The following is a 16,978-nucleotide window of genomic DNA, read 5'->3' as shown; positions in this document are numbered from 1 at the left end:
ATTAATAAAATTGTGTTCAATAGATTTGAAGAATTTATTGAACACAAGCAAACACAATGATGCAACTTAAATTAACACTTTTTTAATCTTAGTTTATTACTTACTAATATTCTTCTTCTTACAATAAAGACTATGTTGATTAAATTAAACATAACTACAAAACTAGTGAATCCAAGGACACAAAATTAGCTTCCCCTATTTTATTTATTATTTTACTTTTATATTTCCTATAGGAAATCAGAAAGTAAAATAGTGGATAAATTTAAGTTTAAAATATTCAAAAAAATAGTTAAAATTTTAAAAAAAGTGTGGGAATTGAAACTTGTAATGCACAATATAAAAATGAACATACATTTACCCACTGCTCTTAACACACACACACACACACGACCCAAGATGGTAAAACCCAACATAAAATAAATAATTTGGACTCCCCCTTCAACACTGCTCTAATAATCTACGTGAGATGCTAAAATTCCCCTATACCTATATCTTTACAAAATTAAGATAGCTTTTTGTAACTGTCCTTGATTTGCCACTACGAAGTCTTGGCCCATTAACAAGAACAGAAGTTCTATTTTAATTAACCTAAATTTTTAACTGAACAATAAATTAATTCAACGTTAACCCTGATGGTGGCCTCAATAAGAGTGCTTCATTCAACAGTATTACTGTAGACAGCATGGTTTTGGATAAAACATGTACACAACAAGTTTATGGATAAAAGAAACAACTTGATTAATATTTAAACTACTGCTAACATCAGACTGTTAGTATTTTTCAAACTTAAATATAAATCCCTAATTCAGCTCCTTGACATTATTTTATGGCATTCAAGGTGACAGATGCAATTTCACTGTTTTAAATTTATATCTAATGATTTAATAATTAGTTATCCACATTAATCATAGCACTCCTTGCATTTAAAAACAAAAGTCAAGTACTGTAAGTTTTTAAGTTTCAACAACCTGTAATGTAAGAAATTGCAAAAAAAATAACACACACACACACAGTGTGAAACTTTTACAGTAAGGCAGGTAGTTTTTTTTTTTTTTGGCACTATTAATGCTTAAAAAAATATTCATTATTCACAATTAACTTTAAATAATTCAACATGTTTTAATAAAAATCATAATGAAATAATTAAATTCCAACTATTTATTACCCTAAAACCTATCTAATTAATGATGGCCAATTCTACTTCCACACATTCTCTTAGCTTATACCACTCATCTTCAGACAAATTCTACAGAAAAGTTTGGAGAAACTCCTGTAGTTGTGCTAAATATTTCAAAGGTTTCTGATTAAATTTAGAATAGAGACCTTCTGAGCAAGCAAAGGGGGGTTGCAGTATTGCAAAGTTTGAGAACTTCTGCCTTATACACTTCAATCAAGTGATCACACAGATGCTTAGTTACCAGAGATTACAATTTACTCTTAATTATCCTATGTGTTGATTTCCATTCCTCTCTTGGTAGGACTGCTTTTTAAATATCCTGATCCTAATACTTCCTCAGAACACATCACTGAAATTATTCTTGTAGAGATAAAATCCTTTATTCACCATTTCACTCTAAAACAGTGTTTTTCAACTGTCAGTTTGCAGATTGGCACCAGTCCATGGTCTCACTTGCTGGTCTGCTCTGCAAAATCCTGTGGAAAGTTTAAGAAAAGCTCTGACTCTGAAATGTTATACTTTAAAGCAGAATGAAGAAAGGCCCTATGGCCCCTCACCCTTTTCCTGTTTCTTGTGTTTGACCGCAGAATTTGCAACCCTTCCCTCCCTTGATGAATTTTTGCGAACATGTGATATTCAGGTAATTCCCTCACCCCTTTCTTACCATTCCCAACCCTACATAAATACAATAGAAATAAAAAAAAATTTTCAAAAGAAAGGGAAAAAAATGATACAATTCTTACAAAATAAAAATCCTTATAAAACACAATAAATTAACCTTCATTTTTGTCCTTCTAAGTCAGATGACTTGTCAGCAGGTGCCTGATTGACATTAAATCCTGTCAATTTTATTAACAATTACATTAAAAAAATTCTAAAATTTTTTTACCTTTCATTTTGCAATTTTTAATTTTGAATGCAGTTTACAAAATTTTTACGAGTCCTCTGTGGAATGTTTATAACCTTTACCAGTCCACCACTGGTTTTCGGCTCAAATGCTGCTCTAAACTCTACATTATCCTAACCAGCTAGCATGATTTGATTCACCCAGAACCAAAACATTTTAATTCATTTAAAAAAATTAAAAATCCATTTTTCCTATATGCGCAAACAAATACTGTCTCAAATTAAAATACATGTTGAATCCAATACAAAGCAGGCTAACAAGAGACAATTCAGAATCATGTGTGCAGTTAAAAGTAACAAAATACCAACTAGATTTAGTAAACTTTTCTAAAGAAATTCAGGATCAAGAAAGCCATTAAAAATTCTTACACTACATTACTAAAAATTACATTTAAAAAATGTATCATTAAATATTATTATTACTACATGTATATAAATAAATGTATTTAGAACTGAGTTTAAAAGTAAAAAAATTTGTGAACAATTTTTTTTATTTATTAATTACATTCTACATAATCTGTACTACATAGTTTTCTTACCAATTGACTTATGTTTTCTTTTTTGTTTTTTTTTTAATGAAAACTCCAAACACAAGAGGTATTAGAACCTATAGTATTTAGTACCCTGCATGGGTTGGAGGTTGGGAAGAAAAAAAAAATGATATTTGTTGACATCATACTTGAACTTCTGAAGACTGTAATTTTTGTGAAATACTTATGAAGGAAGGTTGTTCCAGAAAACGGCAGTTGAATAAATGAATATTATGACCCATAAAAAAAAAAAAAAAAAATGAAAAGCAAGATGTGACCCACAGTAGAAAAAGGTTGCCGACCACTGATCTAAAGTATGGTGTTTTCCAAAAAGTACGCTAAAGCTGTTCAAGATAGGAATAAAACAAGCAAAATGTATTAGGTTTCAATCGCCAGCTTCATTTCCTTCAATATTAAAGCTCTCAACAATTGTACACAAATTATTAACAAATTCAAAAACTTGATTCTGAAAAGTCCTAGACTAGGAAACTTGTACAAATGGTGGTCAAATCCTTTGGTCTCTTACCAAAGTCATTGGCTGCAACTGCTATCTATCCCTACTCCCACATGTTATCCTGATATTCCTAATGCATCTTCACCTTAAAGATAAAGCTGATATTATCAGCTCACTTCTCTTCTTTCAATTCTCCACATACCATTCTGAACACATCCCCTTAAAACTCTGTTTTACAGCATAAAAAAAATTAAAAGTATGCTGAACAATCTTGATGTCAAAAATTCTTCAAGTCCTAGTGGCATATTTTTTTCACAAAATCTATGTTCCAGAAGAGTTAAAATCAATTTTGTGTTACTTGTTCATGCAACCTTAATCCACTGGCATATTTCCTTCTGTATGGAAATTGTCATACCTGTCAGTTCCAAAAAAAAAGGTGAAAAATCCCTTCACCCCAATTATTGTCTTATTGCATTTATTACCACCCTTTCCAAAGTAATGGAAAAGTCAAAATGCCAACCCTTAAGCTATTTTGAAACCTTCCACTTAATAACTACCAATATAGGTTTCACTAGTAAATATCTATTGATGATATCATTACCTTATGCTAATGATAAGCTTATGCTCATCATTTCATCCATGGAAAAATTTGGCAAAACCCAGGTGGCTACTTTTAACATTTCTAGAGCTTTTTTGTTTGAGACAAAAATCTAAATAAGGCTTCCATTTTATGCTCTCATCTCCAATTTTGGCAACTAGGTAGCCAGTTTCCTCTTTGACTGCTCACTGTGTATGATGGTAGATGACTGTCACAGAATTCCTGTTCTGTTATTTTACCTATTTCTTTTACCTATTCCTGTTCTGTTCTTTTCCTCCTATATATTAATATCCACAGTATGTTAATATGTTATCAAAACCATTCCTGAATATATATTTGTTCGTGATACCGACAAAGTTTTGTATCTACAAAGATAAACCATATATCATTCGAAAAATTTCACCCAGGAATTGAGCTTATGATATTAATCAGAATACAAGTTCATTTTAAGTAATTTATGCATGCACAAAATGGCTAACCAACATTATAAATCAAGATATTATAAGCATGATGACAACAGCTGAAACAAGTTGAATATTCCTTGACTCTTTTAAAAGAAAATTGAATAAAGTGACAAATGATATATCTAAATAAAAAAGCTCAGTGCTGTGATCCCTTGGTCCCTGAGGCTTGTCACAGACATTTTTAAAGGTCATGACAAAGCTATGGTTTGCTACCTGGAAATAACCACTGATGGAAATGATATTTGGGTGACACTTGAGTGACTCACCAACAGCTGGCAAGTCAAGTGGACTGAATTTTGGTGAAGTCCAGTCATTCTGCAACATAGATCTGCTGGCACCTTAATGATGGTGAAACTGTTAGCAACCCTGGGTATACCCCCATCCCATGTATATGTCCTAAAACACTGCATATGAAACACTGTCTTTTGAGGTTATGATGGGCATCATGGCAAGATACAATTGTTCTTAGGATAAAGTTCTAAAATGGTTTTCACTGGGCAGCTGTTAGCTAGTCCAACAAACTTAACCTATTGGTAACCCTCTTGGAGGCATCCAGATCAGATAATTTTGTAAATGTCCCTACCTCTAACTCTACCAGCTAGTGACTGCAGGGAGTCTAATTGTGTATGATGGGGGAGGGGGGGTGCCATTGTTGAGATCAAATTATGTCAAGGACCTGGGTATATACCATATACAAAAATTTCATTATTTCACAAACCCCTTCCACTTTTATTTTCATTGACTGAATGCATCATAAATAGTCAAAGTAATAGAACAAATTTATCTGCAAAAAGATCTAATCCTCCCAAAAACAGGGGCTCACATCTGGTGAGTATGGGCTTGGCAAACCCAGGGTCCTGAGCTGGATATCATCATTCTTTTCTTTCTTGCTGTTCCCCTTCTATTTCCGACTCTCTCTCTCTCTTAGGGTAATGTGAGATTTTTTTTTTTTTTTTTTTGGCTGATGCAGCATAAGCCTCAGGCTTCCTTGCACCGTACAGATAATAATGATAACGTCCTTGTTCATTTCACAAATATATCTGATCTCAGATCTACTCTCAGTGATGTCCATTTCTACCTACAGTCTGCCAAGCCACCACACTTTTTTCTGACAGAATCCCTATTATTGGTTGCATCAACCACTGCTCAATCTCAGCAGTCCTAATTATTTGCTATGTGATTCCTTTCACTTCAAAAGTGGTACTTGTGCATATTACTCTTATATTCTCTGTCAAAGCTCTGGAACTTCCACTTTTCGATCTTCTCTGGCTTAATCTCTCTACCCAATTCTATCAAATTCATCTGTTGTCTCTATCGATCTCTGACTTTCTTTCTTTGAAACAACTTTCTCCAGTCCAACTTTCCTAACAGTGAGGTAATTTTCCTTTGGGATTTTAATGTTTGCAACTCCAAATGGTCAAGATGGTGGGGCTGTTATAATCACTAATGCCCTCAGACTGATTGTTCATTTACCTACCAGAATGACTAGACAATCCTATCCACACCCCAACAATCTTTTTCTCACAAACAACCTTTCAAAGTATATGGTCAAGGAAGTTGTGCTCTAGGCACCTCAAATTAGCATTAGCATTAGTAGAGGCATATGATGCAATAAAGCAAGCTTATGCAGCATCAGCCAAAAAAAAAAAAAAAAAAAACCACTTCCATTTCACCCCTCCATTCGTTCGAAATACCTGTCCAGCTGAGCCTTAAATTTATTTAGACTATCAACTTCCATAACAAGGGGTGGAAGTCTGTTCCACCAACCAACTACCCGCTGGCTAAAGGCAAACTTCCGCACATCTATCCTACATCTGTCTTTCCTCAATTTGAATTTATGCCCTCTCAGGTTTATTCTGAGCAAGAGGAAGAATCCCATCAGCATTGAACATGCTCGACCCGTTCAAGGCTTTATACACCTCTATCAGATCAACTCGCCGATGCCTAGTCTCCAGACACTGTAATTTGCAAAACTTAAGCCTTTCTTCATAAGAGCAACCCTTTGTTCCATTCACTTATCCTGTTGCCATTCTCTGTACTCGTTCCAGCAGCTCTGCATCTTTCTTGAAACGAGGCCTCCAGACTTGTATACAGTACTCAAGGTGTTGCCTGACCATTGCCTTATACAAGGGAATAATCACCTCCTTATCCCTGCTAGAAAAATTCCTGTATGTCATTGACAAGATACCATGAGCTACTCTTCCAGCCCGTCTGCACTGCTCAGAGAACTTCATATCTGCCTGCACAATTACCCTCAAGTCCTTTTCATTCTCTATCACTGTCAGTGTAGTACCACTGAGTTGGTACATTGCTCTGGGGTTGTTGTTTCCCATATGTAGTACTTTACATTTGTCAATGTTAAACCTCATTTGCCACCTCTCAGCCCATCTGCTCAACCTTTCCAGATCCTTTTGCAGCAGGGTTGTCCCTAACAACCCTGCCAACCTTTGTATCATCTGCAAACTTGGCAGGGTTGTTAGGGACACTACTGACACTATGCTGCTGCAACATAGTCTCCCTAACAACCCTGCCAACCTTTGTATCATCTGCAAACTTGGAGCTTGATATACCATCATCAATATCATTTATAAATACAGAAAACAATAATGGACCCAACACTGAACCCTGAGGGACTCTACTAATAACATTAGTTCACAATGAGCAGTGTCTATTGATTACCACTCTCTGTCTTCTCCCCCTCAACCACCCCTTTATCCATAGCAGCAATTTGCCTCCAATGCCACACTGCTCCAATTTGTGCAGATCATAACTTGGTGATGGTCTCTTCTCCAATGGAGCCTTTCTCTCATGGTCATTCTCAGACTTGCATTGTTTTGCATTGCAAGAATGCAAAATGGGATGATCTGTGCGATTTTTATTCTTCTTTTCCTTAGTTGGATTACTGTTTTAAATTTCCAATGTCAAACATTTGCTGAGATCTTGTCAGTGAAATTACTCTTGTAGGGATGACATCATTTATTCCTCACTCCATTTTAAAATCTCATCCTTTATCTAAATCTTGGTTTCCAATAAATGTATCTTAGCACATATATTGAAAAACCAAGATAAGAATGTTAATATTGCATTGCAATATATAACATTCTTAATTGAATACATTCTAAATTGAATACACATGACAGTTCAGCTTTACGAGAACTTCGGGAAAATAAGGACATTATTATACAGAGGGCAGATAAAGGAGATACAGTGGTAATACTAGATAAACCTGATTATATTAATAAGTTAGATTCAGTTGTTTCAGATACCTCCACTTATCTTGAAGTAGATCCGGCACTGTTTACCAATTTGGTCAATCAATACAATAAAACGTTAACCACATATCGAAAAAACGACTACATTACTATGGTCCAGTTAAAGGAATTGAAGGCCAGAACATACAATATTCCTGCACTTTTCAGTCAGGTAAAATTACACAAGACTGGATTTCCTATTCAACCTATTGTTTCCTACAAGAACTGGGCATTTTCATCCTTAGCCACATGTATATAACATTAAAAAACCCTTTAGACAGATAATATAATTTGGGATTAAGAACTACAATACATTATTTAATAACCTTAAAGACTGTAGACTCGGCAACAATGACAATTTATTCTCACTAGATGTTACCTCATTATATTCAAATGTAAACTTTGAATACACAGATATTATTTGGGATATGTTAAATAAAAACTCGACACCAATTAATTATACGAAGCTACCTATTACGGAAATTTTTCACTTAATTAAACTGTTAGTTGAGGCCAACTACATCACCTTTCGAGATAAGGTGTACAAACAAATTTTTGGATTACCAATGGGTTTGACCCTGAGCAGCTTAATGTCAGAGATCCATCTCTCAACGATTGAGCATATACATTTGACACCTTTTCGACCCCGTATCACATACTATGGGAGGTATTTAGACGATGTTCTAGTTATTACTGATAGTAGTACTATCCAAGACATTTTACATTCGTTTAATAATATTCATTCTAGACTCAAATTTACATTGGAAAGGGAGGATAAGGATACAAAGTCATTAAACTTTCTATATTTCACGCTTACCCGGGACTCGAATAAAATGCAATTTAGCATCTATCGAAAACCTACAAACACTGGTATGCTTCTACATTATAATAGCTATCACCCATTCACCTACAAAAGATTGATTATCTTTAATCAATTTCTAAATGCCTATAAATATTCAACGACGGAATCTGCTTTGGACTCAGAAATACAAATATTAACTAGCAGGTTCTTAAACAGGGGTTATTCATTGCCACAATAAACCGAATTAGGGTACAGGCTAAGGATAGGATACAAAATACTACACCAACCAACAATAGTAATATAAAAAATACTTTATTTCTGTCCCATATGTTGATTAGTGGCACAAACAGCTTAATAGATTCTTTAAAGATACAGAATTTAAAATTGTAGCCAGGCCAATACGGAAGTTACACACTATACTGAACAATCGCTCAGTTCTTTCCGCGTTTGTAACACAAATTAATGATCTGGTATACATTTCTTGCGGTGATTGCGACTCGTCTTACCAAGGTTCGATGCAATTTTCTTTTAATATTCGTGTAAATCAACATGAAGCCTCAGTTCATGCTCTCGTTCAGCAGCATCAGAATTAGCCTTTCATGCTATTAACGAAAAACATACTTTTTTATTTAACAAGGCCAAAATACTTAATGTTCAACGTAATTATACGTGACTATTAATTGCAGAAACCGTAGAAATTAAATTACATGAGAATTCTGTTAATGTTCGGCGGCCATATTTGATCTCCAATGCGTGGACCTTTACACGCATGAGCGAAGACAAATAATCATTATTTAAGTTTCAGGTTCAACCCTATTCGGTAATTTTCATTCCTGTGATCACGACATACGGTCAAAAAGTGTTGTCAGCTTCAGAAAGGAAAAATCGTTTTGAATATTTTCGTTAGATTCTTTTGTGTTAATTTGATTAATTGTTTTAAATTGGTTTTTTAATTATTTAATTATTTATATTTTACTCAAATGTACTGGTAAGTTGTCGATTTTTTCGTTTTAATTTCTGGAGGGTATCATACGGAAGTGTTCTACGTACTTTATTGAGGTAAAATCCTCTTATTATTTTACAAATATTATTATCAACGTAGAACGTATTGAGTATTACAGCTCTGATTCATACTATCTAATATATTGCATTGCATATAAATCACCAGGTTCCTTTCTGCCTGCACTAAAGATTGCAACAATTGTAGAGCAGTTATTAATCAATCTAAATTAGATTTGAACAGACTAAGAGCAGAAAACCTGTTTCTTGTCCAAACAGCAGTTGAGCATTCTAGTCTTTTGAATATGCTTTTGACCATAACATTGGTCCATTTATACTCCCACTTCTGTTAAAACCTAGTGATTCTTTGGCCTGCTCATCTAAAGATAAAGCCAACTTACTAGCATCTATTATTATTAGCATCTATTACTATTAACTCTTGTGTTAACAATCTTAGCAGTGTTGGATTAAGGTACGGGCTACCAGGGTGAAAAAAACAGAAGAACAATGAGGTAAAAATATCTATATCCTTAGTAAAGGGTGCTGAAAAATCATTCTGCCCGGGGTGTAGAAATACCTTTGTCCGGCACTGAATTTTAGTAAACCGCCTCTGGCCATTCCCAGTACACTCCACCTCAATGCTTCCTGTAGTCTGTCAAAAGGAGGTCAGAAAAATTTGGAAAAATTTTCATGCCAAGAAAGCTCCAGGACCTGATGACATTTCTCCACTTGTTTTCAAAATCAGTTCTCCTGAGTTTGTTCATGTCCTCTGCTGCTTTTTTTTTTTTTAATTTACTTTCTTATTCCACTGGTGTGTTTCCCCTTCAGCATGAAATTTTCTCATATACAGCCAGTTCCTAAAAAGGTGATAAATCCACCCCCATCCAATTATCATCCCATTGTACTTATCTCTACCTTTTCCAAAGTAATGGAAAAATCCATTAACTGCCAACTCAAATTATCTTGAAACTTCCATCTGATCAATGATTGCCATTGTGTATTTTTTTTATTGTTGATCCACTGGATTATGTTACCCACCTATGAATAAATTCAATGAAAATGTTTGGTTAAATTTAAGCAGTTGTTCTTGACATTTCTAAGGCATCTGATTGTATTTAGCATAAAGGTCTAAACTTGCTCTTGTCTTACGAATTGCCAAATGTTTTTTGCAATTAGGTATCCAGTTTTTTCTCTGATCACCCTCTGCAAGCAATAATAAATATTTAAAGTTATTAAACCCTCTGAAAGTTATTGCTTGCAGAGGGTGGTCAGAGAAATCTCCATCTTCTAACTTCTCCACTAATGCTGGTGTTTCCACGGTTCAATCCTTCTTTCATTGACTGTAAATTCTATTCATTTTTTTACTGATGATAGAACATTGCATTCCACCTCCCAGTTTGAGAAATCATTCCCATCACAAATAGCTTCAACCTCTTGAATCACCACCAATTCTTTAAATGTTGATCTCCAACTAGTTCTACAATGGACAAAGGTAAGTTAGTTAATTTTTGTTAATCCTTCTAAAACTCAGTTCTGTTTTATATCTTGCAAAAAAGAATACTGCTCCTATGCTTATCTTCAATAATACTCAGATTTCTAGACAAGATCACATCTCTATTAGGGATGATATGACTTCTTATCTCTCTTGGCATAAGTAACATCATTAATTGCTTCCTCTGCATCTAAAAAAAAAAAAAAAAAAAAAAAAACTCTGGATTCTCTTTCACTCTTGATGTTACTTTTCTTCTGAACGACTGCTCACTCTATACAAATTTCAAATCTACCTTGCTATGGAATATGGATCCACATCTCGGTTGGTTTACCCTAAACATCTCATACCTTTAGACTCTCCATTCAAAAGAGAGTAGTCAGGTTAATTAATGACCCATTTCTTACAAAAAGTCTCTCTACTCTATTTTGTAGACATTCTGTTTCTGCTGCATGCCCCCTTCTATGGATACTTCCATGGGCACTGTCCTTCTGAATTAGTATCTGTTGATTCCTTCTAAACCAGTCTGAACAAATACTACAACTTTTCTTCTGCCCCATTTACTCTTTAAAATGTCTATTTTCTGGAACAACCTTCTTTTACATGTATTTCCTGAAATTTACAATGTACAGAAGTTCAAGTGTAACATTAACAAGTATCTTATTCTCAGCATAAACTCGTGCATGGTATTAAGTACTATAGATTTTAATACCTTTTCTGTTTGGCTTACATAAAAAAAAAAAAAAAAAAAAAAGAGGAAAGGATTTACTTCAATGGTCACTCCAAATGTTTGTCTAGTTCAGCCTTCAATTTATTTAAGCTATCAATTTCCACAACAGATGGAAGTCTATTGCAGCAATAAATTACCCCTGGCTAAAGGCAAAACTTCTGCATATCTATTTTACAACTGTCTTTCCTCAATTTGAATCTATTCCTCCTCAGGTTCTTAAGCTGAGCAAGCAGAAATATCCCATAAGCAGAAGCCTGCTCAAACCATTCAAGGCCTTGTACACCTCAATCAGAGCACCTCGCAGGTGTCTAGTCTCCAGATGATGCAACTTTCAGAACTTAAGCTTCTCTTGGTAATAGCACCCCTTTGTTCCTCTCAACAATCTTGTTGCCCTTCTCTGTACCCATTCCAGCAACTCTAAAATGAGGCCTCCAGACCTGTATGCAGTACTCAAGGTGCCATTGCCTTATACAAAGGAATAATCGCCTCCTTGTCTCTGCTAGAAAAATTCCTATATATCATTGACAAAATTCCATGACCTGCTCTGGCAGCCCGTCTGTACTGCTCAGAGAACTTCATATCTGACTGCGCAATTACCCCCTGGTCTTTTTCATTCTCCACCTCCCTGAGTGTAGTAGCTGTTTGTTATTTGGTTTTTAGGAGCATTAGCAACTAAGGCCATATTGCTCCAGGATATGCGGTGGTCATTCCCTGACCTTTCCACATCCTCCGTATTTGGTAGTCACGGGCTCGAACGGCGGTCTAATCAAGAAGCGTGTGCTACGCACTGCTGCTCCTGCCCACAAGTGTAGTAGCACACAGTTGGTATGTTTCTCTTGGGTTGCTGCTACCCATATGCAGTACTTTGCATTTGTCAATGTTAAACTTCAGTTGCCACTTCTCAGCCCATCTACCTACCTTTTCTAGATCCTGTTGCAGTAGCATACTGTCTTTACTGTCATTAACAAACCTGCCAACCTGTGTATCATCTGCAGACTTGGGCATTAAGTCTGATATACCTTCATCGATACACAAAACAACAATAGGTCCAGCGCCAAATGCTAGGGGACTCCACTAATGACATTAGTCCACATAGAGCAGTGTCCATTTATTACCACTCTCTGTCGTCTCTCCCACTCAGTCATCTCTTTATGCATTGCAGCACTTTACCGTTAATGCCATACTGCTCGAATTTGTACAGCAGTCTTCGATGTGCAAAAGCTTTCGCGATTTCGTCTGCGAGTAACACCCCAGGTGAATGCAAAATCTGGCATCAAGTTGAACAGCAGCAATACATACATGTTTACGAAGCTTTAAAAATGTCAAATGAGTAGAGCTATATTTTCCCTTTACTGTAGTTGTATCGATCGGAGACACACTGTTGTCATTCGCCGTGTTCACAATATATGACTCATGTTTACAGCTCACATTTTTCAGTTCGAACAGAAATTTTGTGAGGCATAATAGTGTGAGCAGAGGAGCATTTTTCTGGAGGTCACTACCCTAAAACAATTTGCAGTTGCCAGTTTATTGGGCTTTTCTATCAGTGCAATCTAATTTTAAACAGGTAGTAAACTCAATGTTATTGTTAAATATTGATAGCTAGAATTCTGTGGGTTTTTACATTATTATGGTGAAATGTGTTTCCCCTTCCACGAAATCTTCAATCATATAAAAAAACAAATTTTCAGAATCTTCTGTTCATTCCTATTTTTAATGCACGAAATTGTTACTGCATATCACTTGTGCAATTTGTGCGTGCCATATGTTGTTCTTGACTGCTTATCTTTTTTACTGATTTAAATTTTACAACCAAAAAAAAAAAAGTCAGTGAACAGAAATATTAATTAGTATGTGTATATTAAAGTGCTATATTTACTGTAATATTTATTTATTAGAAATTTAAGATGTTTAAACCTGTGTTAGGAATTTTATTGAGTTTATCTTTTTTTAGTGTTTTATTTACCACACTGAACATGCTTGCTTTTTTTTTTTTTTTTTTTTTTTTGAGTGCTCTGCCCCATTCCTATTTTCCCCATAAGCTCTGTTGTTTTCAATGCACAAAATGCCATAACGTGGAGATTTTTAGGAACACATATACTGCGTTATAGCAGAACTGACTGTATATAATATCAAAGTTATTTTTTGCATGCAGTTCCTTTGTGACCACATCATAGTATCCAATCAAATTGGTCAAACAAGACTTCCCCTTAACAAACCCATGCTGTGTCTGAACTATTACTGCAGTCATGTCTAGGTGTTCCTGCATCACTTCTTTAACCAGTGACTCCATTATTTTTCCTGGAACAGAAGTTAAACTAACAGTTCTATAATTATTTGTGTCACCTTTGAACCCCCTCTGTGAATTGGGGATATATTTGCACATCTCTAGTCCATGGGGACCTCTCCTGAATGTAAAGATGCTCTCATAATTATGTTTAAGGATTTGCTTACTTCCCTTGCTGCCTCCAATATAACTGGATAGGTTCCATCTGCCCCAGGTGCCTTTTTTTTTTTTTTTTTTTTTTATGTTTACCTTCAACAATTTCTCCTCCACTTTTCTCTCCGTTATTACAAAATCATTTAGCTCCCTGTTATTAGTAAACTTCTGTCCTCCCCTTCCTTACAGAATTCCTCATGTGTGTGAAAGAACTGGATGCAGAATACTCATTTAGTTTGTCAGCTATCTGAGCAGGATCATCAAGCATCGAACCACCAACATCAAGTGGACAATCTGATTCATCCTCTTCCTACTAGAGTTTACACAAGTAAAGAAGTTTTTGTTTTTCTTTGCATCCCTTGCCAATGATTTCTCGTAATCAGCCTTTGCTTGCCTAATCTCTTTGTGACTTCATTACAGACTACCTTATATCTGCCATAGGCTTTGTGTCACCTGATAATTTATATGCACCCCACGCATTTTTCTTCTCTGCCACGAGCCTCATTAGTTCATCTGACATCCATTTAGGTCTAAACCTTGAACAGTATTTCTTAGTTGGTATAAAAAGCCTAGTAGCTTCCAAGATTAATTCTTTGAAGGCCTCCCATGAATTCACTGTTTTTAACATCATCAGTTGATCCCATTGTATAGAATTCAAAAACTGTCCTAGACCACCCTAGTCACCTGTACGAAAACAAAAACCCTTCCCTTTACCTTTGATGGCAGTTACCCCTTTGAGGAAATCCCACATCAGTACACTGTGATCACTGTCACCTAGTGGTTCCTTTATCTGCAAATTCTTAATGCACAAAGCATCAGCAAAAAAAAAAAAAACCTTCTACACACCTCATCTGTCCACATCCTTTCAACTGCCCAATTCTTATAACATAAAACAAAAATGTTCTTGGGGGAGGGGGGACTTCAGAACAATGCCCAGAACTGGAAATTATCAGGGTTGCTCCATTTTATTTAACCATGGTAATTATTACGTATTACTAAAAAAAAAAAAAAGAGAAAGAAAGAAAAAATCGATTTTCTTCATAGTTTTAAATTAAAGCCTTAACAACACTCTCCTCTACTTGAAAGAAAACTGCCTGTAAACAAACGCTTACCAATTTGTGGCATTTCTAGATTCTATATTGAATTCTGTCATCAAGCCAGATTAATAAATAATGAAAGCTATTTTAGTTCTGCCTGTACACAAGTGTTTTCTTTCTTTCTTGATTAGGTCTGATGGTAGGAGTCAACACAGAATACAAAAAGTTCAATTGTTATGCAGTTTTTTGGGAGTTTTAGCTTACATATGCTAAAATTTAACTCTTCAGAGTTCACTTCCTAAAAATTCGGATGATTTAATTAGCGTTATTCGTACTTCACGTGTGAATAACGTTCTCTTTGATTATAAAAAGGGATCACAATTTTCCACTCGAAAACAGAATGTTGGGTTGTGTGTAAAAGACTGTATCCTAAGGTTATCGAAGTGGCCAATGTAAACAGTGAAATAATTGTATATCCATTAGCGTTATGGGCAACATCTATCAGAGTCGAATTTACAAATGGCAAGGCTGTAAGCAAAACATGTGAGGAGGCCTTAAAATATGTAATTATAGATTTTAATCAACACAAAAAGAAACGACCACGTCCAAATTCATAGCTCATTTGGCATAAAACTAAATCCGGCACTGCCTATTATTATGGTTAGAGGTAAGAAAAAAAAAAAAAAAAAACCTTTGGTGGGCATCGCTCCCTTCTGGGTCCGTGATACACTTACTGACAGATTAAAAAGAAATAGTCTCTCCCCCCCCCACAAGGGAGTTTTTCATTTCAGTTCCACTATTCAATGAATCCAATATATAAATTTCTCTAAGAACAACTATCTTTAACCACAAAGAAACAACGTATTTAGCTCGTTGACGCCTCTTAAGTCAGCTGAACCTATTTTTTTTTTTATCTCTTAGCAAAGAAGAAAAAAGAAAAAAAATTACACAATATCTGTCACCGAAATTCATCTCCAGAAAGTAAATATTTACTTGCAATGTCTAAACGTAACAAACTTCGACAAATATATCGATATTTCAAGTTCAAAAATTAGTTAATTATAGTAATATTATGTGATCACTTTGTAAGTGGCACTACACACGTTTTCGTTAGAACTGTTTCTACGTAAGTCAGTTCATTTTCTTTTGCACTAATAAAAATACCAAGAGTATCTTGTTTTCTTCCAAGTTTTGTTTATTTTGTTTTATATAATGTTTTAATCGCTAGCAACCAAAAATTACAGGAAAACAATAATTAAAAATAAAATAAAAAATACAATCCACCGAACTGAACAATAGTAAAAGTACTTTAATTGTTACGTCAAAGCTTGTGCGTTCTCACCTACTGCTGCCGGCGCCTCGGCTCGTGCACCTTCATCAGATATAAGAGCACTTCCGAAAACAATAATCACAATTAAATAAAACGTGGGCATTTTTACATGCGAAAAACACCTTAATATATGATGGACCTTTTCAAAACTATTGCTTACAGAACAAATCATAGCTGAAATCCTTTTTATATCAATTAACAGGTAATTCTTCGAAAATATTCACAATGACGTCGCAACGTCAACTAGTGGTGAAATGAACGAACGTTAAAAGCGACACCTATCATTCCCACACTTACACTATCCTCATTTTTCAAAATTCAAGATAAGCAATAAGTGACAAGCCTACCTCTAAATTTCCAGCCTTTCTGCAATAGCCGGGAAAACCCAAATTTGAAAGGCACTTTCCGGTTTGCGTAAATAACCTTGCTCGAGACACGTGATTTTCCTTGTTTCCTTTTTGTGCATAAATATTGTTGTAAAATTACAGTAGAGTTTTTTCGAAAATAAATGTAGAAAAAATTATTTTGTAGTTATAAAAATTCCTCTCTTTCAACAACTTCTTTCTTTACTTCCAGGCTCGTTGTATATTAACAAAGGAAAATTGGACTAATCGTATTGCCAGATTTAATAAAATTACCCCTGCCAAATTCCCCTTTGAAAACGCTTACCCCGTTTGCAATTTGAACTCCATCCACATTTGTTAGGAATGACCTTGTCTGATTAATCTGATTCGATACTATAATGAGTAAGAAAGGATCTGGACGGAAAAA

At 35.0% G+C, this 16,978-nt stretch overlaps 1 protein-coding gene across 1 annotated transcript in view; it reads right to left on the bottom strand.

Annotated features, from left to right (window-relative positions):
- Positions 1-16,455, bottom strand: part of LOC150083690 (uncharacterized) — an 83,144-nt gene extending 66,689 nt beyond the window's left edge. The window contains exon 1 of the mRNA XM_090378127.1: positions 16,220-16,455. Within this exon, the coding sequence (XP_090234253.1) occupies positions 16,220-16,379 (160 nt within the window). The 5' untranslated portion in view covers positions 16,380-16,455. The remainder of the gene's footprint in view (positions 1-16,219) is intronic.
- Between the last annotated feature and the right edge of the window lie 523 nt (positions 16,456-16,978).

The sequence above is a fragment of the Mastigoproctus giganteus genome, chromosome 7 (assembly GCF_048544385.1).
Source record: "Mastigoproctus giganteus isolate SK-2022 chromosome 7, ASM4854438v1, whole genome shotgun sequence".
Lineage (NCBI taxonomy): Eukaryota > Metazoa > Arthropoda > Arachnida > Uropygi > Thelyphonidae > Mastigoproctus > Mastigoproctus giganteus.
Note: the sequence above shows the minus strand (reverse complement) of the source record. Positions and strands in the feature narration are given on the sequence as shown.